General features: G+C 43.6%; 1 protein-coding gene and 1 pseudogene across 1 annotated transcript in view; one reads left to right on the plus strand and one right to left on the minus strand.

Moving 5' to 3' along the window:
- The window catches only part of ATF7 (activating transcription factor 7), a 144,451-nt gene that overhangs the window by 4,466 nt on the left and 116,403 nt on the right, over window positions 1-23,582 (minus strand). Inside the window, exons 5-11 of the mRNA XM_066369604.1 lie at window positions 16,094-16,231; window positions 13,921-14,078; window positions 11,388-11,487; window positions 10,749-10,862; window positions 9,995-10,147; window positions 5,830-6,027; window positions 2,644-2,752 (exon numbers count right to left, since the gene is read on the minus strand). Of these exons, the coding sequence (XP_066225701.1) occupies window positions 2,644-2,752; window positions 5,830-6,027; window positions 9,995-10,147; window positions 10,749-10,862; window positions 11,388-11,487; window positions 13,921-14,078; window positions 16,094-16,231 (970 nt within the window). The remainder of the gene's footprint in view (window positions 1-2,643; window positions 2,753-5,829; window positions 6,028-9,994; window positions 10,148-10,748; window positions 10,863-11,387; window positions 11,488-13,920; window positions 14,079-16,093; window positions 16,232-23,582) is intronic.
- On the plus strand, window positions 17,226-21,322 carry LOC136393940 (ferritin heavy chain pseudogene; annotated as a pseudogene).

Here is a 23,582-nt window from a genome sequence, read left to right on the forward strand (position 1 = left end):
CTTCAACAGAGAAGTGTGGGATGAGGACAAATTTCCAAAAGTTAATTGTATTTTTGACTTGAAGAATGCCTGAGTCTTCTTTTAGGATTCAAATATTACCTCCTCTGTGAAGCCTTCTTTGTTGTACTCAGGAAATGATTTCATTTGCTTTCAGAGCATACATTCATTTATTCATTAATATTTACTGAGAATCGTCCATGTGCCAAGCACTGGGGTACATAAAGCACACACTGGTAGCCCTGTCTTCAGGAAGCTCCCAGCCTAAGGGCTCTTTAACTGGGATATCTGTGCTTACCCTATTAACAGGCTGACATGTTTACCTCCTCATAACCCTGAGTCTCTCAGAGGTAGGGACAGTGTCTCATTTGTCTTAAGTGCCTTCCATAATATCTACATCACACAGCAGGAACAAAATACATTTCTGCTATAACAGCTAAGTAGTTTAATGGATTGACTACATGTCAGAGTTCTTGTAGGGATAGAATAGGAAACTCATGGTATATAGACTTCACACTGATTGATACTTAGTCCTTGTCTTACTTCAGCCCATGAAAAAAAAGTATTTGAAATGGTTGATAATAAAACATCTTGAAACACTTTCTTTCTTATTTATTTTAGAGAGGAGAGAGAGAGAGAGAGAAGAGGGAGGAGCAGGAAGCATTAACTCCCATATGTGCCTTGACCAGGCAAGCTCAGGGTTTCAAACCTGCAACCTCAGCATTCCAGGTAGAGGCTTTATCCACTGCGCCACCACAGGTCAGGGCTTGAAACACTTTCTTATCTTGGTTTACAGAACACCACACTCAGCTACTTGGCTGGCTTTCTTCCTACCTTACTGTCTAGGCTGCTCTTTCTCAGTCACTTTTGTGGGTTCCTTCTCAACTCTCTGACAACAAATGTTGTAGCACCCCAGGGATCAGTTCTGGGACTTCTCTTTTTCTATCTATGCACTCTCCCTTGACATTTCATACAGTTTCATGGCATTAAAAACTAACTATATGCTGTTGATTCCCACAGTGGTATCTTCTAGCCTTTCCTCTGAACTGCAGACCTGAATACCAGCTGCCTGCCTGACTCTACCTTCAAGACTAACAGGCTTCTTAAACTCAGCTTGCCAAAACTGAGCTCCAATACATGTCCCAGTCTTTATTCAAAGCCACCTCATCAAAAGTTTCAAGCATCAAAAGCTGTCAACATTTCATATTTCTCTTCCCTGTTCTATTTTTTCTCCCAAGCATTTACTCTAAGCCCTGGCCGGTTGGCTCAGCAGTAGAGCGTCGGCCTGGCGTGCGGAGGACCCGGGTTCGATTCCCAGCCAGGGCACATAGGAGAAGCACCCATTTGCTTCTCCACCCCTCCGCCATGCCTTCCTCTCTGTCTCTCTCTTCCCCTCCCGCAGCCGAGGCTCCATTGGAGCAAAAATGGCCCGGGCGCTGGGGATGGCTCTGTGGCCTCTGCCTCAGGCGCTAGAGTGGCTCTGGTCGCAACATGGCGACGCCCAGGATGGGCAGAGCATCGCCCCCTGGTGGGCAGAGCGTCGCCCCATGGTGGGCGTGCCAGGTGGATCCCGGTCGGGCGCATGCGGGAGTCTGTCTGACTATCTCTCCCTGTTTCCAGCTTCAGAAAAAAAAAAAAGCATTTACTCTAATATACCATATATTATACCTATTTATCTCGTTTATTGTCTGTCTCACTAAAATATAAGCCCCTCAAGGGCAGGGAATTTAATTTAATCTATTTGGTTCCCTACTACATCCTCTGCATGTAAAACAGTGCCTGACACAGAAAAGGCTCGATCAACATCTGCTTAGTAAATGAATGAACCCTGAAGTACATATTAAAATTAAAATTTAAACAGAGATATTTAAAATTGGTGATGTGGTTACCCATTTTCTATGGGAACACATCTGTGAAATGATAGACAGTGGAAAAATAAATAATATATCAAAATTTGATAGCCAATATTTCTATGAATTTATTTAATTTGTAAAAGAAAATGACATTATCTATCATTTACCATCCATAAGCAAATTATTCATAATAACTTTGATTTTAAGATTGTGCTTGTCCTGAGAAAAGCTCTGTGGCCATCTTCTTCTGTAACTATTTATGTGTGCTCATAGACTACGAAATGAAGCCAACATCAGCCCATTATTAGAAAGATAAAATATAGCCCCAGATCATAATGCTTAACAATCCTTAATGTAACACCTGCTGTGTATATCCTCTGAGGCCAAGGTATTGTCTTTAAAATAAGGAACACCTGGATATGAATCCCAGTTCTTCTACTTCATGCTGACATAAGGTCAGGTAAGTGACTAATCTGAGTGCAGTCTTCTTGTGTGTAAATGAAGATTACATATCTACTTCATAAGAGAACTGGAAAGATGGGCAAGTGCCTAACACAAAGTAGGCACCCAATAAACATAGCCACCCTTTATCTCCAACTGTGATAGGTAATTAGGATAATGCTACAGTATATTATTATCAAAAAAAGTTTTCTGTAGGACTGGCTTCTCCACAAAGGCTGCTCACTCATCAGTCTAGAACCCCCAGAACATTCACACTGGAGTTATAAAATTACAGTTGAGACACTCAGTATATGCAGTTTACTGACTGACCTTGCATAGGTGCACCACTCACCTAAATAGCCTTGGGTCTTTTTCTGTAGTGCAGTGACTGGGCAGTCTTTATGAGCTAACAGTAGCTGTTTCAACTGAGCCACCTCATTGCGTAGTAATGTGACTTCATTCTGAGAAGGGAGGGAAGAAAACAGTATCAAGAAAATTCATCCTCCACTCTTTAACACCCAGTGACTATCTCTCAAAGTAATGACACAATGCTGCCTAGATTTTCTCCTCCGAATCTGGGAGATTTATGACCCAACAAGACTTAAGATAGCTCAGGGCCAGTATAGTCATGAATTCAATGACAGAAGCTGCTTACAGAGTAAAGTAGGGATTTACAAAAGAAAAATTACTCCTGTTTAGGATGAGTATAACAAAATTAATAATGCAAATGTCCTTTGACTATGAAAGCCTACTTCTATGAATCTATAATATTTAACAGAACTATCCAAGTACATACAATGTTTACTTCAGTATTGCTGTTCTAGCAAAAAATTAGAAATATTATAAATATCTATACCTTATATAAAACCACACTATAGAATGTACTACTATACAGCTATTTCAAATAATGAGGTAGATCTTCTATATACATGGCCAGATCTCTAGGAGATACTATTACCTATTTATGTTAAAACACATAATCCCTCCATAATTCCCCTACAAAAAGTATAAATGAAAATAATATTTAGAAATACATATATGTCTGGCAGATACACATCAAACTTACCTACAGGGAAGAGAATGTGTCTGGGAAGGCACACTGAACAAGAACTTTGTTTTTCTTCCACACCCCTCTGTGTGTATATGTGTACATTACATATGTTATATATAAATACAGGAGTGGGCAAAAGTAGATCTACAGTTGTGATTACATAAAACCTTCTTTTTTTAAAATTTTTATTTATTTATTTTTTACAGAGACAGAGAGTGAGTCAGAGAGAGGGATAGACAGGGACAGACAGACAGGAATGGAGAAAGATGAGAAGCATCAATCATTAGTTTTTCCATTGCGCGTTGCAACACCTTAGTTGTTCATTGATTGCTTTCTCATATGTGCCTTGACCGTGGGCCTTCAGCAGACCGAATAACCCCTTGCTTGAGCCAGCGACCTTGGGTCCAAGCTGGTGAGCTTTGCTCAAACCAGATGAGTCTGCACTCAAGCTGGCGACCTCGGGGTCTCGAACCTGGGTCCTTCCGCATCCCAGTCCGACGCTCTATCCACTGCGCCACCTCCTGGTCAGGCTCTTTTTTTTTTTTTTTTTTTTTTTTTTGTATTTTTCTGAAGCTGGAAACGAGGAGAGACAGTCAGACAGACTCCCGCATGTGCCCGACCGGGATCCACCCGGCACGCCCACCAGGGGCGACGCTCTGCCCACCAGGGGGCGATGCTCTGCCCCTCCGGGGCGTTGCTCTGCCGTGACCAGAGCCACTCTAGCGCCTGGGGCAGAGGCCAAGGAGCCATACCCAGCGCCCGGGCCATCTTTGCTCCAATGGAGCCTTGGCTGCGGGAGGGGAAGAGAGAGACAGAGAGGAAGGAGGGGGGTGGTGGAGAAGCAAATAGGCGCTTCTCCTATGTGCCCTGGCCGGGAATTGAACCTGGGTCCCCCGCACGCCAGGCCGACGCTCTACCGCTGAGCCAACCGGCCAGGGCCAGGCTCTTTTTTTTTTTAAATGTGAGATGAGCAAAGATAGATAGACAGACTCCCATGGGTCCTGATTGGGATCCACCTGGCAACCCCCGTCTGGGGCCAATGCTTGAATCAATCCAGCTATCCTCAGTGCCCAGGGCAGATGTTCAAATCAAGCGAGCCACTGAATGTGAGAGGGGGAGAGATATAGAAGGGGGAAAGAGTAGAGGAGAGAAGCAGATGATTGCTTCTCATGTGTGCCCTGACCAGGGATCAAACCTAGGACGTATCCACTGAGCCAGCCGAGTAGGACTGAAAGCGTATTCTTGTATTATTATTTATTAATTATTGTAATATTTATTTGTATTACAACTGTAAACCTACTTTTGCCCACCCCTGTATATATTGCCTTATAATGAAAAATTTCTTTTTTTTTTCTTTTTGAGCACAAGAGAAAAACAAGGACAGACAGGAAAGGAGAGAGATGAGAAGAATTAATTCGTAGTTGCAGCACCTTAGTTGTTCACTGATTGCTTTCTCATATGTGCCTTGACTGGGGGGCTATAGCTGAGCCAGTGACCCCTTGCTCAAGCCAGTTACCTTGGGCTTCATGTCAGAGAAGGGCTCAAGCCAGAGACCATGGGGTCATGTCTATGATCCCACACTCAAGCAGGCGACCCCATGCTCAAGCTGGTGAGCCTGCACTCAAGCCTGCAACCTCAGGGTTTCAAACCTGGGTCTTCAGTGTCCCAAGTCAGTGCTCTATCCACTGTGCCACCACCTAGACAGGTGGTTCTTCTCTTCTTCTTTTCTTTTTGATTGATTTCAGAGAGAGGGGAAGGGAGGAGAGAGAGAGAGAGAAACATTGATTTGTTGTTCCACTTATTTATGCATCATTGGTTGATTCTAGTATGTGCCCTGACTGGCGATTGAACTGGCAACCTATGTGCATCAGGTCGATGCTCCAACCAACTGAGCTGGCCAAGGCTCTTTCTTTCTCTTATTAAGCTGCTGTATTATCTGGGGGCAAATACATTTCCCTTTGTGTGTTCAAGGACCCCAGTCAGAATCTACTATTGACTTCAAAAAGCACCCTGGGGTGCTTAATCTAATTTCTGTCATCCAAATGGGTCTATGAACGACTCATTCTAGCAGCGGATTTGGGAATAGATGGCATCTTTTCCAATTCCTGGAGAAGAGATTTCAACTCTGACTACAAGAGATGCTTTCTGCATTCTGCCTGGAACATTTACTGGATCTGTCCTAATTTAAAGAATTACCATCTTCTATTATACTGTCCCACTTTTTTCGGATTCAACCGCAGTTTCAAAATTCAACCATCCAGCCCTGGCTGGGTAGCTCAGTTGATCACAGCGTTGTCCTGATACACCAAGGTTGCAGGTTCCAACCCTGGCCAGGGCACATACAAGAATCAACCAATGAATGCATAAATAAGTGGAACAAATCAATGTCTCTCTCTCTCCCTTCCTTTCTTCTCTCTCTAAAATCAATCAATCGATCAATTAAAATAAAAATTCAACAATTCCAATAATAATCCACGACCCACTCACACTCAGCTGAATGTTCTGAGACGTGAGTTCCTCTGCCTTCTTCTCTAGGGAGGACACCCACAGCTTCCGCTTTTGACGGCAGCGAGAGGCTGCAGCCCGGTTGCGCTCCAGAAAGCGTTGCCGCCGCTCATCTGGATCTTCATCCACGGTGCGCCGCCGTCGCCCTCCTGTACTAGGAGTGGGCTGGGCTGGTGAGACCTGTTCACCAGAAAGGAAGAGGAGTTACTTGCAAGGAATGTCAATCCTTTTTAAACCTGACACTTAAGAATATTAGTAAGATCTGGTAAAGGGATGTACCAGTCTCTGTAACCCCAGCAAGTCTCATCACTAGGTCCCTTAGCTTCACTTTCGTAGCTGTTCCTCATTCTGCCTCCCACTGCTTTCCAGTCCTCTCAGTCCCATACTTACACAACCACAGTTCAGTTGGAAACTGATTATTTCTGAGACAGACAAAATGAAACTAGAATCACTTTTTGTTTCTTAAGAATAGGGAAAAAAAAAAAAGAATAGGGAAATCTTGCCTGACCAGGCGGTGGCGCAGTGGATAGAGCATCGGACTTGGATGCAGAGGACACAGTTTTGAGACCTCGAGGTCGCCAGCTTGAGCATGGGCTCATCTGGTTTGAGCAAAGACCCAAGTTCGCTGGCTTGAGCAAGGGGTTACTCGGTCTGCTGAAGGCCCGCAGTCAAGGCACATATGAGAAAGCAATCAATGAACAACTCAAGTGTTGCAACAAAAAACTAATGATTCGTCCTGGCCGGTTGGCTCAGTGGTAGAGCGTCGGCCTGGCGTGCAGGAGTCCTGGGTTCAATTCCCGGCCAGGGCACACAGGAGAAGCGCCCATCTGCTTCTCCACCCCTCCCCCTCTCCTTCCTCTCTCTTCCCCTCCCGCAGCCAAGGCTCCATTGGAGCAAAGTTGGCCCGGGTGCTGAGGATGGCTCTGTGGCCTCTGCCTCAGGCTCTAGAGTGGCTCTGGTCTCAACAGAGCGACGCCCCAGATGGGCAGAGCATCTCCCCCTGGTGTGCATGCCAGGTGTATCCCGGTTGGGCGCATGCGGGAGTCTGTCTGACTGCCTCACCGTTTCCAAGTTCAGAAAAATACAAAAACAAAAAACAAAACAAAACTAATAATTGATGCTTCTCATCTCTCTCCATTCCTGTCTGTCTGTCCCTGTCTATCCCTCTCTCTGACTCTCTCTCTGTCTCTGTAAAAACAACAACAACAACAACAAAAAAAAAAAACCAGGGAAATCTTATAGGCAGGGAAATCATAAAGGAGGGCATCAGGAACTTTTAGCAAGACTGGAATAAAAAAGCTTACAAATCACCGATTTGGACAAGCAATATATACAAACAACTGGATGCTACAATAAATCTCAGAAAAGAAGAAAAGATTTTACTGCTAAGCGAGAATAAAGCTATTATGGAGAGCTATGGATTCGTATATTTTTATTTATAATCAGTTATTAATCATTCTCATCAACCCTTCCCTCATCCTGTTTATTGTTTGTTTTGTTGTTGTTTTTTAAAAGATTTTATTTATTGATTTTATAGAGACAAGAGGGAAGGGAATAAGAAGTTTCAACTCATAGTTGCTTCACTTTAGTTGTTCACTGCTTGCTGGTCATATATGCCTGGACCTGGTAAGCCCAGGGTTTCGAGCCAGTGACTCCAGCATTTCAGGTCAATGCTGTAACTATTGTGCCACCACAGTCCTGGCATGTTGTTTGCTATTTTTTAAACAGAAAAGCATTTTTTAATCCCTTTACAAATTGGTGACATAGGATTGTCTTTAAACTTTAGTCTGATGTTCTTTTACACTAAAACACTTTTGGGTCATCTTGCCTTTCTGTGAGCTGATATATTTTCAGAGAAGATAGACCAATTTCATAATAGTGGCAAAAATTAAAATGTAGAAAGGTAAAACCATCTGTAGAAAAGAAACTATATAAGGTAAAATAATGCCAAAAATAAATTCATTCTAGATCTGTTGCTATTAGGGAATATCTATTTAATAGTTTCCAAATGCCAAAGCTCACATCAGTTGCAAGAGAATAAGTATGAGCTTATAAAAGCTCATACTGACCCGTGGTGGCTCAGTGGATAAAGCATCAACCTGGGACACTGAGGACCCAGGTTCAAAGCCCCAAGGTTGCTGGCTTGAGCACAAGCTCATTCAGCTTGAGCACAGGGTTGCCAGCTTGAGCATGGGATCACTGATATGATCTCATGGTCAATGGCTTGAGCCCATAGCCACTGGCTTGAGCCAAGGGGTCACTAGCTTGACTGGAGCCCTTTGGTCAAGGCACATATGAGAAGCAATCAATGAATAACTAAGGTGCTGCAACTATGAGTTGGTAATTCCTATCTCTCTCACTTTCTGTCTGTTTCTCTTAAAAATATATATATATATTTTTTTATTCAGTGAGAGGAGGAGAGGTAGAGAGACAGACCCCCCGCATGCACCCTGACCGAGATCCACCCAGCAAGCCCATTAATGGAACTCAGGACATCCACATGCCGAGCGATGCTCTACCACTGAACCAGCCAGGCCCCCAAAATAGAATCTTATATTCTCCTTTAGGCCCTACTGAATCATATTCTTCATTAAAAGATAATTTTATTTATTCAGACTAATATCTTTCCCAAAAAAAGAATACTGGGAAGGAAATTTCAAACTTAATTTAATGAGTGAGAGGTCTTGGGTCACTGCTTCTCACTCTTTTTTTTTTTTTACTGAGACAGAGAGAGTCAGAGAGAGGGATAGATAGGGACAGACAGACAGGAACGGAGAGAGATAAGAAGCATCAATCATCAGTTTTTCATTGCAACATCTTAGTTGTTCATTGATTGTTTTCTCATATGTGCCTTGACTGTGGGTCTTCAGCAGACCAAGTAACCCCTTGCTCAAGCCAGCGACCTTGGGTCCAAGCTGGTGAGCTTTGCTCAAACCAGATAAGCCCGTGCTCAAGCCGGTGACCTTGGGGTTTCAAATCTGGGTCCTCCACATCCCAGTCCAACACTCTATCCACTGTGCCACTGCCTGGTCAGGTGCTTCTCACTCTTGAGATTTAAAATTTCCTCTTTCTCTTGAGCTCAACGGACCACATATAAAGACTGGTGCTTTACCAAGTATGGAGAAAAGGCAATGACAGGTTCCTATTCTCTCATAGGCAACTAAGAAACTCATGCAGGGAATGGAGGTTAATGAACAGGCTGAGAGAAAGGGAAGAATGGGAAGGAAAAGAATCAGTGGTGACTGAAAAGGAAGTCATATCATTTCCTCAAGAGGCAAAGCAGCACAACTTGGGCAAGGGGCTATTGTTCTACCACCTCCAGGGACCAACATCAGAAGGGGATACATGAGGGCGGGCAGGCTTAGCTTCCAACAAGAAAACTCAAATGAAGGTTTGTTATTGGCCAAGCTTTAAGGCAGCATATGGCCATTAAATGTTAGGACATTGGTGGCAACTGACAAAGCAGGTGGCAACATCAGTCAGGCTGGGCAAAAGGTGTAACTCTAGAAATGGATCTCAGGTGTTGTCACCTGTTCAGTACAGATAATACATAACTGAGGCCTATTTAGTTTTCAAAGAAATTTACTAAAACTGATGCCTCCTTGAGAAAACAACTGGGCATTTAAATGGGGCTGCTCTGTCTTATGGGATTAAATTGATAAGGAAAAAGTGTATTTTTGCGTTTGTTTGTTTACCGAGTCATCTTAATACTGTGACATCACATAATGTTAATATATTACTGATATTTGCTGCAAAATCTAATCAAGTAAGTTTTTTTGTAAATACTTAATAGATGGGAAAGAGACTAGGAGAACATCCTTTGGTGCAGAAAGTGGACCGAAGTGAGGTTCTGTCAATATCTTAGAGGGTTCTACAGATACATCATTCACATATAAACAACAACAAACAAAAATTAAGACCTCCTCCATGACAGTTCTGCATTATTTAGTCTGTTTACATGTGTGTATAACACAAGGGCAGATAAAGAATGGTACATTGTGCTGCTGTCCAGTTGCCAACAAGAACCAAAGCACAGGAAGATGCCCAGAAAGCTGAAATCCATTCTCTAATTGTTCTGCTTCTTGAAATATACAGGACATAAAGAGCAATGGTGACAGCTGGCTCCCGATCCAATGGCCCAACTGACCTGGGGCTGGGCAGGGGATGGGGCATCAGGGTGCTGGATGAGGATCTGGCTATGCTCAGGACGGGCTGTCACCATGGTGCTGGCAGTACCCACCACCATTCCACAACCACCATTGATTGAGGAAACTTGGTGGGTTAGGGTGGCTTTTAGTCTCTGTGGGGAAAGATAAAAAAACAAAGCTTGTCAAAGGTGAGAGTCTATCAAGGGTAGGCTTGGATTTTATTACTGACCTTACAGATAGCTAAAATTTCCACACCAACTTTCCCTTAACAGAGGAATTAAAAGAAAATGACAGGGAGAGTGTGCACCTGGAACCCTAAAATGCCTACTCTATTCCCTGGCTATCATCCTGGGCACAGTTGGAGGGTGGGGGTTGTTGAAGCAATAGTCCAGATGAAGTCTCTCTCCTGGAACCTGGCCAGGTGCTGGTTACACAGCTATTCACCTCTTGGCCAGCTCTACTGCCCACTCATCCACCCTCCATCTGTCATCCTGGAACTGAAACAGCAAGTGTTCCCCTCCAAACAATCTGTGCTGCTCTTCACTGCCATGGTCTGTGTAACAGGCTCTAAAGGTGGAAGGGACGATATGAGAGTACTATATCGGGGTCTTTTTTTCTACAGACCTTACAACAGGGTATCTTTAGCTTTGCCAAGTCCCAGAAGGTTCCCTTGCTTGGCTCACTTGAAAAACCTAGGCTGATAACACTTCTTTCAGAAAGGGCCAATGTTGCCCTAGGCTGGAATGTACTTACCATCTTGGCTTCTGATGGTATAGGTTGGCCAGAGGGAGAAATGGAACCACTGCTGTTAACTGGTGGGCCAGGGATACCAGGAATATTGGGCACCATAGACACAGGCCTGGCCAGCTGGATCGAGAGAAGGAAGAAAAACCAGAAGGGAACATAATAGTATTGGTGGGGCAACAGCTTCCCCAAATGCAGTGATTTTGAAATTGGCACTTCAGGGCCTGTTCTGTGCAACCTGCCCGTAGGGCATGCAGGGATCCTGGGAAATAACATCCCCCCATGGAGCACTACAGTGTAGAGAATCTGACCCTCAGTACTAGGACAATCTCTATGGGGAAGGCTGGGGCTGTATGTTGAAGGAAGTGGTGGGTAATTTGGGAGGTGCTAAGTGCCAAGTGAAACCAACCAATCAGCAGGTTGGCAAGATCAATTTCTAGATCAGAAGTCAATTGCCCAGATGAGTCTTTGTCTAGTGTTCCATAGTACTAGATTGGCAGAGTTAGTGAAATGTTTGGGGAGGTTGCATGCGCACTAATACAGACCAGAGCCCACGTTTCCCTGGGGCTCATGTGTGTTCAGGAGCATTCAGGTGGAAGGGAGGGATTGTGTGTTGGTATGGCTGGCTGTCCTAACTACAGAGCTCACCGATATAACAGAAGGCATCTGAACCGGAGGCCCTGGCAGCACAGGCATGGTCTGTCCATTGGCAAGATGCATGACGAGAGGAAGGGAGCCAGTAGGAGACCTAGAGGACAGAGGAAGTGAAATGCTCATAATAGAGACCCTTTCCAGGGGTCTCAAACTCGCGGCCCGCCGAACAATTTTGTACTGATTTTTTTTTGTTTTCAACTGCAGTGAGAAAAGTGTTGCGTAACAGTTGCCTTTTGTAGACCTAGTGCGGCCTGCCAATCGGCTGTGATCTTGCTCTGTGGCCCACATGCTGAGTTGAGTTTGAGACCCCTGCTTTAGCCTATGGATCTTTTCCTATTATAAAGCAGATTTTTCAGTCTTCCCTAGTTAGGGAAGCTAAAGGGCAGCATTGTAAAACTTGATACCCTCATGAAGGTAGAAAAAGCAGGGAGTGCTATGAGGTCTTTTTTTTTTTTTTTTTTTTTTGAAAGAGAGAGGCAGGGAGAGACAGGAACACACTGAGCTGCTCCTGCATGTGCCCTGAATGGGGATGGAACTGGCAACCTCTGCACTTTAGGACGAAGCTTCAACCAACTGAGCTATCCAGCCAGGGCTTAATTTAGAGAGAAAGAGAGAGAAAGGGAGAGAGAGGGGAGGGGGAAGGGAAGCATTCATTTGTTGTTCCATTCAGTCGTGCATTCACTGGTTGTTTCCAGTGTGTGCTCTGTTTGGGGACAGAACCTACAAACTTGTCATTTTACAACAATACTCGAACCAACTGAGCTAACCAGTCAGGGCAGATCTTTACACCTTGAAAATTAAGCAAACATCAATGAACTCAAAAAGGTGGGAAGCTAATCCTATTAAGAGGTTTTTTTTGTTTTTGTTTTTGTTTTTGTATTTTTCTGAAGCTGGAAACGGGGAGGCAGTCAGACAGACTCCTGCATGCGCCCAACCGGAATCCACCCGGCACGCCCACCGGGGGCGATGCTCTGCCCATCCGGGGCATCGCTCTGTCACGACCAGAGCCACTCTAGCGCCTGGGGCAGAGGCCAAGGAGCCATCCCCAGTGCCCGGGCCATCTTTTGCTCCAATGGAGCCTTGGCTGCAGGAGGGGAAGAAAGAGAGAGGAAGTAGAGGGGGAGGGGTGGAGAAGCAGATGGGCACCTCTCCTGTGTGCCCTGGCCAGGAATTGAACCCGGGATCTCCGCACGCCAGGCCGACGCTCCACCACTGAGCCAACCGGCCAGGGCCCTATTAAGAGTTTTGAACAGCCTAACAGGTGGCAGCACAGTGGATAGAACATCGACCTGGGACACTGAGGTCCCAGGTTTGGAACCCCAAGATTGCTGGCTTGAGCTTGGGGTCACTAGCTTGAGTGTGGGGTTGCCAGCTTAAGCATGAAATCATTGGCATGATCCATGGTCTCTGGCTTGAAGCCCAAGGTCGCTGGCTTGAGCAAGGGGTCACTGGCTTGGCTGAAGCCCCCTGGTCAAGGCACATATGAAAAGCAATCAATGAACAACAAAAGTGACCCAATTATGAGCTGATGCTTCTCAACTCTCTTCCTTCTTGTCTGTTTCTCTCTTGCAAAAAAAAAAAAAAAAAAAAAAAAAAAGGTTTTTGAACAATTAAGTAAACATCTCTATCACTGCCATGTATAAATTATGTCTTGCCTTAGGCAAGGGAGACCTGGACCAAAGTTGTCATTTTGCAAAGCTGATTTATATCATATGATAGACAAATATAAGTAAGTTTCTCTTATTCCTTTCCACATTTTGCTCTACCCTGTCCAAAAATATGTCCCTTTGTATTATTCCTAGTGGGTCCACAGAACAATATACCTCAAAAGGCAGAATCCTGACAATAACCTCTTCACTCAATGGGTACCTACGGACAGGGTCTCAAGTCAGCCATTATGAAATCCGTACAGGCTGTGCCAGGAGTGAAGATGAATAGACAAACAAATGAATACCTGCTGGTCTACACAAAACATACAGGTGTGTGTTCATGGGGGAAAATTTTTATTTTGAGAGACAAGCTCAGTGACTCATATTCCTTGAGTATTCAAAAACACTTGCAGTTGGCCCTGTCCAGTTAGCTCAGTCAGTTAAGAGGGTTGTCCTGAAACAAAAAGGTTATGGGTTCGATCTCTGGTCAGGGCACACACGGGAAGCAACCAAAAAATGCACAACGAAGTGGAGCAACAAATGTTTCCCTTCTCTCTCCCCCCTCTCTCTCCCCTCCTCTCTCTGTCTCTCTAAAAATCAATAAAAATTAAGCCTGGCCAGATAGCTTGGTTGGCTGGAGCATTGTCCTGGAGTGCAAAGGTTGCCGGTTTGGTTCGCTGGTCAGGACACATATAGGAGCAGCTCGATGTTCCTGTCTCTCTCTTTCTCCCTGCCTCTCTCTCAAAAAAATAAAATAAATAAATAAATTTAAAAAAAACCCCAAAACCCAACAACAACAAAAATCACTTGCTGTTTTAGCAAATAATTTCACAAAGTAGAAAAAGATTCAGGCTTATTTCTCTCTGCTTTTTACTTACCCCAGTTGCCTGTTGGATGGTGGAGCCTGTGTGATGACAGAGGTTGGGGAGGGAAGGGTTGGGTGAAGTGGATCATAGCCCAAGTGGAGAGGCAGGGAGCCGGGGCGTACAATGGTAGGTGTTGGGGTAGAGATCACAACAGGCTTAGGGGCCACCTCCTGGGGAGAAGAAACCAACAGATCACAAAATGCTTTAAGGAGCTGCTTATTGGGAAATATGTCGCTGGTAAAATCTAGTACAAATTTATTGGAAAGAGCATTAACATGACTCATGGACCGTACCTCACTCACCCATTCAGAAAATGCTAAGTTAGGACCTTTTGGCTATCTCCCTTTCATTAGGGATGATGGCTATGTGAATGACATGACAGTTGAAAATCCACTGTAAATCTTTGTAGAAGCAGTATAGTATCATATACATTCTAAAATTTTTTATGATTTTTCACAATCTAGATACTGTCATTCTAAACTTGATGCCTGAGTGTCCTGTGATCCCTTAAGGGAAAAGGCAGGTATAAGACAGGTGATAAGGCAACCCAGTATTTTCTTTTTTTTTTTTTTCCAGTATTTTCTTTAAGAAAGGGCTATGGAGCCTGACCAGGTGGTGGGACACTGGGTAGAACATCAACCTGGAATACTGAGGACTCAGGCTCGAAACCCTGAGGTTGCCGGCCTGAGCGCAAGCTTAGCAGCTTGAGCTCCAGGTCTCGGCTTGCGTGTGGGATCACAGACACGACCTCATGGTCACTGGCTTGAGCAAGGAGTCACTGGCTTGGCTGGAGCTCCCTGGTCAGACACATATGAGAAGCAATCAAGGAACAACTAAGGTGCCACAGCTACAAGTTGACGCTTCTCATCTCTCTCCCTTCCTGTCTTTTCTGTCTGTCTGTCTTACTCTCTCTCTCTTGCTAAAGAAAGGGGAAAAAAGGGCTATAGAAGTTTAAATAATGATCATAATGCAATCAAACAAACTGCTTCTTATTTTTAAGTTATTAGGATCTTATGTTGCCAGTGGCCACACTGGCCACGAAAACATCTCCAAACAGCCTCTAGAATCTGGTTGCCAATGAAAAGTAGAGAAGGCAAGGTTGTAATGCTTATGGAGGGAGTAGTTTTGGGAAGTTATCAAACTAAATTTGGAGGGAGTTAAAATGAGGCATAAGATGCTCTATTCAAAGTATATATTAAACTTAATAACTACCAGTAGAGCAGTGGAGACTGGAAGGAGGTATGAACGGACTTCTGAGGTTCTGATAATATCTGGGTGCTGGTTACAAGGGCTATAAACTTTGTGAAGTTAGTGAGCTGTATTCTTAAAATTTATGTACTTTCCTGTACACTTTATATTTGAAAAAAATTATAAAAAATATCACTTTGTAAAAAGTTTCCTTTAAAAAATACTCAGAATCCTAGTAGATAGTGCCTTTAAGTCACTAGAAGACTTCCTTCTGGAAAGATGTTTTTCCTAAATTGCTTAATGTCCAGTTTATAAACTATATAGTTTTTTTTTTTACTTATTAAGTGAAGTACAACAGAAACACAATAAAGTGCATTAATTTAAAAGATACAACTAAATGACTTTTTACATATGTAAAAGCAAGACAGAGCCCATCCCCCCAGGTTCTCCTGCATCCCTTCCCATCTATACCTTTCCTCAAAAGAGGTTAAACATTATTGAGCTCTATCACCATCAAATATTTTTGCCTCTTCTTGAACCTGATGTAAATAAAATCATATAGTATATACTTCTGTGTCTGAATTATTTTGGTGTTCAATATAACATTTGTGAAATTCACCCATGTTGCTGTGTATTTTCATTCTTTTTTAATGCCATGTAGTATTCCATTTTATAAACATACTATGCTTTATTTATTCATTTTCTTGTTGATGGACTACCAGGTATTTTACTGGACTTATCAATACAATTGTTATGAACATTCTCATACACTTCTTTGGGTGAACATATGCGCTAATTTCACTTCACTTCCACACAGTCTCAGAAGTAAAACTGCTAGGTTACAAAATAGGTGTAATTTACATAAATCTTCTAAAAAAACCTAACATTTATTTGAATATACTCAATCCTCCTGTTTCACACACTATTTATACAACTAATGAATCAAAATATAATCTATTAATTAACTTTTGGGATGACTCTTAGTAGAGAAGTTTACCTTGTCCTTGAGTGGCGGGGAGCATGGGCTAGAGGCAGGGCTGTCAGGTGGGGATGAGTCCACCTCTACTGGCTCCTCTTCTTTGATTTTAATGTCTGGTGTGGAAGGTAGAGACATGTCAAGGGGTCCGGCAGCAGCCTGTTAAAAGACAGAAATGAACATGATTCAATCCCATGATTCCCTTCAAGTTGAATCTGTATCTTCCCAGTTAAAAGATGAGGAAATAAAAAGTTTCAAAGCACCAAACTATAAGTCAAAGAAATGTGAAGCCTAGGTTTTATGAACAACTCTGGTCAAATCATTCTAACTTCTCATGGCTTTTGTTTCCCTAACTATAAAATGGAGATAATACCCACTTCATTCACCATGGGTAAATACCTAAAGATTCTGAAAGGGAAAAAATACTTACAATGCTTACAAAGACCCTGAAAGGAAATTCAAAAAAAGTTATCATTTCAATCCATCTCAGTATTATATTGTTTTTCAGGAAAGTAAAATGATTCCTGAATCCAGTGCCTGTCTTTTCCCAGCTGTTCAATGGCCACTGGAGAGCTGTAAACATGTTTTCTGCCAACCAGAATGACCAGATTACCCAATTACCAAAAGCAAGTAAAGAATGAACTTTTCTAGGAAACTCCCCATGCTTGATGGTGATTTCACCACAAAATCTGGTGCTAGAGGCTAAAAGTTAGAAAGATAGGGTTTCAGGGTAACAAAGAAAGGAAAGGCTGGTCACTTGATCAGTGAAAGAAATTAAAACTTGGTCCTAGGAGTAGAACTAGAGAAAACTAGAAGGAAAAGAGAGCACTTTTCTAGTAGTGGTGCAATCACCTCACAGAACTGTGGAGCCATAAATGGCTTTGCGGGGAAAATAAACAATCTGAGACGACAGCCTTGACACCGTACCATGACAGGAGCATAAACTGCTGGCATTGCAGTTCAGCTTCATGACAAAAAGGATCCTTTGTTTTATTCTTCCCACATTCTAGAACTCTTGGTGAAAGAGGAGTTTCTTTCTAACTTTCCTAGCTACCTTAATCCCTAAAAACCTTCCTGGTAGTTGAGAAAAGTGAAGATAATCTGGTGTCTACCACATTAGAGAAGGTGGTAATGCTTCTTTTTCTCCAATCTGATGGAGGTAAGCAAGAGCAAAGATGGCTTTATATCTGCCCTCATTTTTTCTACACTGCTAAGATGTCAGGCCCAACTGAGTTAATTCTGGGATCCCTGAAGTCAGAGGGTAGTGGGAAGGAGAACCCTCTCAAACATAAGTTTAAAGTCCCCTTGGGCCACCTCCTAGAAAAGCTGTGATCCAGGAAAGTTTTGGGCTCATAAAATACTCCTGGAGACAACCTTACAGCGAGCCTGTGCTTCTCATCAAGGCAAGGTGAAGACCACTCCTGTGCAGGCAGGAAGAAACACCAAGAGATACCTGATGAATAAAGGTCTGATCAATAATAGTACATGACCTCTCAGAAGTATCAACTGAGCTAAAATGGCAATGAAAAGACCTGAAGCCTGGTAGCTCAGTTGGTTGGAGCATTGTCCTGACGTACTGAGGTTGTGGATTCAATGGTATGAATAAGCTGAACAACAAGTCCAACAAGTTGATATTTCTGTCTCTGTCTCTTTTTCCTTTCTCTCTAAAACATCAATTAAAAAAAAAAAAAGACCTGGCCCTGGCTGGTTGGCTCAGCAGTAGAGTGTCAGACTAGCGTGTGGAAATCCTGGATTTCATTCCCGGCCAGGGCACACAGGAGAAGCGCCCATCTGCTTTTCCACCCCTCCCCCTCTCCTTTCTCTCTATCTCTCTCTTCCCCTCCCACAGCCAAGGCTCTATTGGAGAAAAGTTGGCCTGGGTGCTGAGGATGGCTCCATGGCCTCTGCCTCAGGTGCTAGAATGGCTCCAGTTACAACAAAGCAACGGCCCAGATGGGCAGAGCATTGCCTCCTGGTGGGTATGTTGGGTGGATCTCGTTGGGGCAAATGTGGGAGTCTGTCTGACTGCTTCCCTGCTTCTCACTTCAAAAAAAAAAAAAAAAAGACCTGAAGCTTTTCAAGGGAGGCTAATATTATTTTTTCTTTTCTTTTCCTTATTTTTTAGCAAGAGAGAGAAACAGACAGGATGGCAGGAAGGAGAGAGATGAGAAGTATCAACTCATCACTTTATTTGTTCATTGATTACTTCTCATATGTGTCTGGGGGGCTCTGGCTAAGCCAGTGACCCCTTGCTCAATCCAGTGACCTTGGGATTCAAGCTAAGAACCAGGGGTCATGTCTATGATCCCATGCTCAAACCAGTCACCCCTGCTCAAGCTGAATAAACCTGCACTCAAGCCAGTGACATCAGGGTTTCAAATCTGGGACCTCAGAATCCCAGGTTGATGCTCTATCCACTGCACCACCACTGGCCAAGCATGATCTGATTTTTTTCTTTTTGACAGAGACAGAGAGAGGGACAGATAGGAACAGACAGACAGGAAGAGAGAGAGAGATGAGAAGCGTCAATGCTTTGTTGTGGCTCCTTAGTTCTTGATTGCTCTCTCATAGGTGCCTTGACCAGGGGGGTTCTAGCCAAGCCAGTGACCCCTTGCTCAAGCCAGTGACCCTGGGCTCAAGCCAGCAACCTTTGGGCTCAAGCCAGTGACCAAGGGATCATGTCTATGATCCTACACTCAAGCCAGCAACACTGTACTCAAGCCCGCGACTTCAGGGTTTCAAACCTAGGTTCTCTGCATCTCAGGCTGACGTTCCATCCATTGTACCACTGCCTAGTCAGGCAGACGTGACCTGATTTTAAATAGTGACTAATAACTTGGAATTCTAATTCTAAAGTAGAATAAATTTTGACCTTTCCTTTCCCCAAAAAATCCCTTATACCATGGGGACTATTTTTCTTTGACTCTTCTTCTTCTTTTTTTTTTTTTTTACAGGGACAAAGAGAGAGAGTCAGATAGAGGGATAGACAGGGACAGACAGACAGGAACGGAGAGAGATGAGAAGCATCAATCAGTTTTTCGTTGCGACACCATAGTTGTTCATTGATTGCTTTCTCATATGTGCCTTGACTGCAGGCCTTCAGCAGACTGAGTAACCCTCCGCTTGAGCCAGTGACCCTGGGTCCAAGCTGATGAGCTCTTTTGCTCAAGCCAGATGAGCCCATGCTCAAGCTGGCTATCCTGGGGTCTCGAACCTGGGTCCTTCCGTATTCCAGTCCGACGCTCTATCCACTGCGCCACCGCCTGTTCAGGCGACTCTTCTTCTTGAACTATTTTATTTGGTCTTCCAAACTCTTTAAAGGAACCTTTAGCAATTTAGAATATAAAGGCTAAAATCAGAATCATAGCACCTTAGGATATGGAGGCATTTCACCATTTTAATTCTCTCTATAATATCTAAGTTGCTTCCACCTGTTGGCTATACTCCTACCTCTGGGCCATACAAAATAAGTTGAACTCTTCTTTTACATGGAAGTTTTTCAAATATTTCAACTGAACTTTTGTTCACATTAAATTTTCTCTTTTCCAAGCAAAACTTTCTCAATTTCTTTAAATGTTCCCAAAGTGACATAATTTCTAGTTCTTTCACCATCCTGGTTGATCTCCTTCAGAAAGCATCAAGGACATCTTTCTTTCTTTCTTTTTTTTTTTTTTTATTATTTTTTTTAAATTTATTCATTTTAGAGAGGAGAGGGAGAGACAGAGAGAGGGAGAGACAGAGGAGAGACAGAGAGAGAGAAGTGGGGGAGGAGCTGGAAGCATCAACTCCTATATGTGCCTTGACCAGGCAAGCCCAGGGTTTCGAACCGGCGACCTCAGCATTTCCAGGTCGATGCTTTATCCACTGCGCCACCACAGATCAGGCAAGGACATCTTTCTTTAAGAAAACATGAGCAGGCCTGACCTGTGGTGGCACAGTGGATGGACTGTTGACCTGGAGCACTGAGGTTGCTAGTTTGAAGCCCTGGGCTTGCCTAGTTAAGGTACATACAAGAAGCAACAATGAGTTGATGCTTTCTGCTCCTCCCACCCTGCCTTTCTCGCTCTCTCTTTCCTCTCTCTAAAGTCAATAAATAAAATTAGAGAGAAAGAAAGAAAGAAAGAAGAAGAAAGGAAGGAAGGAAGGAAGGAAGGAAGGAAGGAAGGAAGGAAGGGAGAAAGAAAGAAAATAAACACGGGCAGGACAGTCTTCACAGAGAGTCACCTCAGTTTCCTGCTTCAACAGTGCTTGGATGGAACTGGTGCTCGACCCCATCCCAGACAGCTGCTCAGTCAGATCCAGCCTTCTGCCACAACCTTGCAGTGTTCTGGAACCCTCCTGGCTACTGCTCTAGCACTGCAGAGTTGGCTCTCCTCAGCTGCCCACCATGACAACTAAGTCTGCCTTGCAGCTAGCTGTACCAGAACTACCACCAGGACTAGGAAGCCGCCATCAACTCAAATCAATGTATAGCTCTATGCTTCCTATGTCTAGCGGTCCATGTCTTACTGCTTTGCAGTAATGATGTGGCTTTGAAGAAATTTGCCGCTGGACTAGGTGGTGGCACAGTGGATACAGCATTGGACTGGAACGTGGAGGACCCAGGTTCGAAACCCCGAGGTCGCCAGCTTGAGCGTGGGCTCATCTGGTTTGAGCAAGGCTCACCAGCTTGGACCCAATGTTGCTGGCTTGAGCAAGGGGTCACTTGCTCTGTGTAGCCCCCCACTCAAGGCACATATGAGAAAGCAATAAATGAAAAACTAAGGAGCTGCAATGAAGAATTGGTGCTTCTCATCTTCTTCCTGTCTTTCTGTCCCTATCTGTCCCTCTCTCTCTGTCAAAAAAAAAAAAAAAGAAATTTGCCAAATATTTTCTTCACCAATCTCCTGAGGAGAGGGAATATGCTGACAAACTGATGGAGATGCAGAACTAACGAGGTGGCTGAATTTTCCTTCAGGATATCAAGACACCAGATCATGATGACTGGGAAAATGGGCTGAATACAATGGAGTGTGTATTGCACTTGGAAAAGGTGTGAATTGGTTACTATTGGAATTGTACACTCTGGCCACTGACAAAAATGATACTCATTTGTGACTTCATTGAAACTCACTACCTGAATAGTAAGCGGAATTCATCAAAGAATTGGGTGACCATGTAACCAACTTGCGTAGGTTGGGGGCTTCTGAAACTGGCATGGCATAGTATCTCTTTGACAAGCACACCCTGGGAGACCATGAAGAAAGCTAAGCCTTAGGCTGGCTTCCCATAGCCATGGGGGTGACTTCCTTGGTCACCAAAGCAGTAAATGCATGTTGTAGCTACCTTAACCTTTTATAGAACTTGTACCAAATCACTCACTTATGTTCTTTCATTTGTACCTTCCTCCAAATAAATTTGCATAACCCCCCCCCAAAAGAAAACATAGGCAGTAAAATCTCTGAAATTTTTCTTAGCTATATTTTCTCTGATATATCTCCTTAGGCAAAGGAAACAAAAGAAAAAACAAACAAACGAGACTATACCAAACTAAAAAGTTTTTACACACAGCAAAGGAAACCATCAACAAAACAAAAAGACAATCCACTGAATGGGAGAACATATTCACCAGTAACTCATCTGATAAGGGATTAATATCCAAAATTTATAAAGAACTCATACAACTCAACACCAAAACAGTCAGATTAAAAAATGGACAGAGCCTGACCAGGCAGTGGCGCAGTGAATAGAGCGTCGGACTGGGATGCAGAGGACCCAGGTTTAAGACCCTGAGGTCGCCAGCTTGAGCATGGGCTCATCTGGTTTGAGCAAAGCTCATCAGCTTGAGCCCAAGGTCACTGGCTCAAGCAAGGGGTTATTCGGTCTGCTGAAGGCCCATGGTCAGGGCACATGTGAGAGAGCAGTTGATGAACAACTAAGGTGTTGCAACGAAAAACTAATGATTGATGCTTCTCATCTCTCTCCGTTCCTGTCTGTCTGTCCCTCTCTCTGACTCTCTCTCTGTCTCTGTTAAAAACAAACAAACAAAAAAAGGACAGAGATCCCAGCTCGGTTGGTTGAGCATCATTTGGATGCTCAGAGGTTGCCAGTTCAATCCCCGGTGAGGGCACATATCAGAACAGACTGATATTCCCGTCGCTCTCTCTTTCTCTCTTGCTAAAATCAATCAATAAAATTTTTTAAAAAATGGTCTGACCTGTGGTGGTGCAGTGGATAAAGTGTCAACCTGGAATGCTGAGGTCGCTGGTTTGAAACCCTGGGCTTGCCCGGTCAAGGCACATATGTGAGTTGATGCTTCCTGCTCTTCTCCCCCTTCTCTCTCTCCCTCTCTCTCTCCTTTCTAAAAATGAATAAATAAAGTTTTTAAAAAAATGGACAGAGGACCTGATTAGATCACTTACCAAAGAGGACATACAGATGACCAAAAGACATGAAAAGATGCTCAATATCACTATCGTCAGAGAAAAGCAAATTAAAACCACAATGATATATCACCTCACATTTCTCAGAATTGCTATCATCAATAAATCAACAAACAAGGTTTGGCAACAGTATGGAGAAAAGGGAACCCTCACACACTGTCAGTGGGAATGCAAATTGGTGCAGCCACTGTGGAAAACAGTATGGAATTACCTCAAAAAATTAAAAATGGTATAATCATTATGTAAGGCAGTATAGCGGTTCCTCAAAAAAATTAAAAACAGAACTACCACATGACCCATCAATCCCTTTACTGGGTTATCTAGACAAAAAACTCAAAAACATTGGTACGCAAAGACACATGCACTCTGTTGTTCATAGCAGCATTATTCATGGTGGCCGAGACATGAAAACAACCAAAGTGTCCCTTGATAGTGGATTCGATATAGAAGATGCACCTGACCAGGCGGTGGCACAGTGGATAAAGCATCAGACTGGGAGACAGAGGACCCAGGTTCAAAACCCTGAGGTCACCAGCTTGAGTGCAGGCTCATCTGGGTTGAGCATGGGCTCATCAGCTTGAGCACGGGGTTGCTGGCTTAAGCCCAAAGGTTGCTGGCTTGAATCCCAAAGGTCTTTGGTTTGAAGCCCAAGGTTGCTGGCTTGAGCAAGGGGTCACTGGCTCTGTTGTAGACCCCTGGTTAAGGCACATATGAGAAAGCAATTTAATCTCTAAGGTGCCACAACAAAGACTTGATTCTTCTCATCTCTCTCCCTTCCTATCTGTTCTTATCTATCCCTCTCTCTGTCTCTCTTTGTCTCTGTTGCCAAGAAAAAAAATGATGTAAGAAATGATGATATATTGTCATTTACAACAACATGGATGAAACTTGAGAACATTATACTAAGTGAAATAAGTAAATCAGAAAAAGCTAAGAATTATATATGATTTTACACATAGGTGGAATATAAAACCGAGTCTCGCCCTGACTGGTTGGCTCAGTGATAGAGCATCAGCCCAGAATGTGGATGTCCCAGTTTGATTCCTGGTCAGGGCACACAGGAGAAGTGACCATCTGCTTCTCCACTC

Source organism: Saccopteryx leptura, chromosome 2, assembly GCF_036850995.1.
Source record: "Saccopteryx leptura isolate mSacLep1 chromosome 2, mSacLep1_pri_phased_curated, whole genome shotgun sequence".
Classification (NCBI taxonomy): Eukaryota; Metazoa; Chordata; class Mammalia; order Chiroptera; family Emballonuridae; genus Saccopteryx; species Saccopteryx leptura.